At 43.3% G+C, this 2,873-nt stretch overlaps 1 protein-coding gene across 1 annotated transcript; it reads right to left on the bottom strand.

The window, feature by feature from the left end:
• Nucleotides 1-1,241: 1,241 nt before the first annotated feature.
• LOC130712829 (uncharacterized) lies at nt 1,242-2,404 on the bottom strand. Its single transcript, XM_057562647.1, has 2 exons — nt 2,204-2,404; nt 1,242-2,099 (listed from the first exon to the last, which is right to left on the bottom strand). The coding sequence occupies exons 1-2, from the start codon at nt 2,402-2,404 to the stop codon at nt 1,242-1,244; spliced, it is 1,059 nt and encodes a 352-aa protein (XP_057418630.1).
• Nucleotides 2,405-2,873: the final 469 nt, after the last annotated feature.

Below are 2,873 nucleotides of genomic sequence, written 5' to 3'. Positions count from 1 at the left end.
GAATTAGACAGATTCTACCTCCAAAAGAAACTGACTTCAACTTCCAAGCTGACAACTTAGCTTTGAATTTTTGGACTACTGGATCCCACATATTTAGAAGCTTAGGTCGTCCTCCTACTGGAAGACCCAAATAAATGAAAGGAATCCTCATCAATTTACAATGCAGTATAGATGCAAACCGCTGATACTCGCCATCTGCAATTGAAATAGCCGCTAGCTTACTCTTGTTAAAGTTAACCTTCAACCCAGAAATCAATTCAAAGCACCGTAAGACACATTTAATCACAACTGTATTCTGCAGAGTAGCTTCCCCCATAAAGAGAGTATCATCAGCAAACTGAAGTAGAGAGACCTCCACATAATCATTCCTTCCAACTTTAAACCCACTGAATTTACCCATCTTCACTGCATTCATGAACAATCCATTAAGCCCCTCCGCTACAATAAGAAAAAGAAAAGGTGCAAGAGGATCCCCTTGCCTGAGTCCTTTCTCCATCTTAAACTCATTACAAGGACTGCCATTCACCAAAACTGAAACAGAAGCAGATTCAAGACAACTTTTAATCCATCCAAGCCACCTCTCTGCAAAGCCCATTCTCCTCATCATATAAAACAAGAACTCCCACTGAACTGAATCATAAGCCTTCTCATAATCCACCTTAAAAATAAGGGTTGGTTTCTTACAAACTCGCGCCTCATGAACTACCTCATTTACAACCACCACACTATCCAACATATGTCTCCCCCCTAGGAATGCAAACTGGCGATCATCAATAACTTTCCAAAGGACAAGCTTCAACCGTGCCGCCAACAGCTTTGAGATCACCTTATAAATACACCCAATCAAGGAAATAGGCCTAAACTCACCAAGATGTTGCGGGGAGCAAACCTTGGGAATTAAGACAATGAACGAAGCGTTGCTCCCTCTCGGCCACGCCCCACGAGACCAGAATTCTTGAACCGCTTTGATAAAGTCTTCTGCCATCACATCCCAGAATTTCTGAATGAACTTAAAATTAAAACCATCTGGTCCTGGACTCTTATCCCCACCACAAGCCCAAACCGCCTCTCTAATTTCTTCCACTGCAAAAGGCGCCACTAGAGTAGAGTTATCTAAATCTGACATCTGTTTAAAAATGATACCATCCAACCTTGGCCGACTCCAGGATTCTGATTTGAACTTAGCCTCAAAAAATCGCTGTGCCTCTCCTTTAATAATATCCGGATCCTCCACCCAAGTCTCATCTATCATCAAACCCACTTGAGTTTGCCCGCCTCTTCCAGTTAATTGTTGAGTGAAAGAAGCTAGTGTTCTGATCTCCCTCTGCAACCCACTTTGATCTTGCTTTTTGACACAAAAGTGATTCATGAAATTTTAGCACAGCCCAAAACTCATTTAACAGTACTTTCCTCAATTCCACCTCTTCATGAGTCAAACCCCCCTCTTCCTCCTTAACATCCAAATCATTAATTTTTTGGACAGCCACCTCCCTCCTAAATTTCAAATCCCCAAAAACATCTTTATTCCACTGTTTCAAGCTACCTTTGAGACCCTTTAATTTCTCCTTGAGAGCAAAAGCTCCCCACCCATTCACACTAAGACCTTTCCATGTCGAATCGACTACTGCAGATAACCTCGGATCCTGAAGCCAGCAATTCAGAACTCGAAACGGTTTTGGCCCCCAGTTCTGAAAACATTGCTTCATCAACAAAGGGCAATGATCAGAAATATCTCTGTTAAGTACCACCTGAGAACAATTAGCCCACAACACGTTCCAACCAGCTGAGATAAAAAATCTATCAATTCGACTCTGAGCTTGATTATTCAGCCTTCTCCAAGTAAATTTCCTTCCGGCCAACGGAATATCTAACATCTCCAAGGAATCAATGAAATCATTGAAGTCAAGCATCTCCCGCCTTTGTGAACTCACTGTGCCCGTACACCCCCTCCTCTCAGCCTCTGAACGGACTGCATTAAAGTCACCAGCTAAACACCAAGCATCCTCCGGACATGTTTGGCGCCAAGCAATAATATTCTCCCACAAAGCCCTTTTCTCTACAGCAGTACACGGAGCATAAACATTAACTATTACACATCTCTGCTGAGGATTATCCCAAAAGCCAACAAGACCCAGAAAGCCTGGACCTTCAACAGTAGTTTCCACACTAAACAAATTCCGCTTCCAAATACAGAGTAACCCACCCCCCTATTTTCAGCTGCAACAGCTTTCCAATCAAAATCAGAGTCTCCCCACAACTGAGCACACAACCTCCTATCAATGTTCTGCAATTTTGTTTCCTGTAAGCATAAAAACTCTACATGGTTTCGACAAACAACTTCTCTAATCACTTTCCTTTTAGCCACATTCCCCACCCCCCTCACATTATAAGAGAGTAATATCATTGATGACCATCACCCCCTTCACCTTGCACACCACTACCGAAAGCACCCAGCACAGCTGCATCTCTCTGTTCAAGTCCTACTAACCTACTTATAATCTCCTCTTCATTACCAGCACAAGTAACCCCAAATTCTTTACCCAATTCCCAAATTGTTCTAGCCTCCACGGCAGTGCCCCCCCTCCACAAAGCACAATTATGAGAATTAAATACTGAGTCAGGCAAAGAGGACACATTCGAGAAACACTGTTGTCGCAAAGACCTTCGAGAATTAGAGGTACTTCCCTCCCTTTGATCACCAGTGCTTAAAATCCCCCCTTGCCCTGCTGAAGCCGCAGCATTAACCTTCCTCCTTAGCGTTTCAAAACGATCTTGAGACCCCAACTCGTTATCAGGTTCAAGAGTCGCAGTTCTTGGTCGCAATTCACTTGCAACTTTCGAACACAGGACAATATTCGCATCCCCCGCACTTT

Source organism: Lotus japonicus, chromosome 4 (assembly GCF_012489685.1).
Source record: "Lotus japonicus ecotype B-129 chromosome 4, LjGifu_v1.2".
In the NCBI taxonomy this organism is placed as follows: domain Eukaryota; kingdom Viridiplantae; phylum Streptophyta; class Magnoliopsida; order Fabales; family Fabaceae; genus Lotus; species Lotus japonicus.
This window is presented reverse-complemented; position numbering and strand designations above follow the sequence as displayed.

Coding starts and splice junctions, on each gene's coding strand:
- LOC130712829 (XM_057562647.1), bottom strand. CDS start 2,404: ATGATATTACTCTCTTATAATGTGAGGGGGGTGGGGAATGTGGCTAAA. Junction 2,100..2,203: donor TTGCAGCTGAAAATAGGGGG/GTGGGTTACTCT, acceptor AATCCTCAGCAG/AGATGTGTAATAGTTAATGT.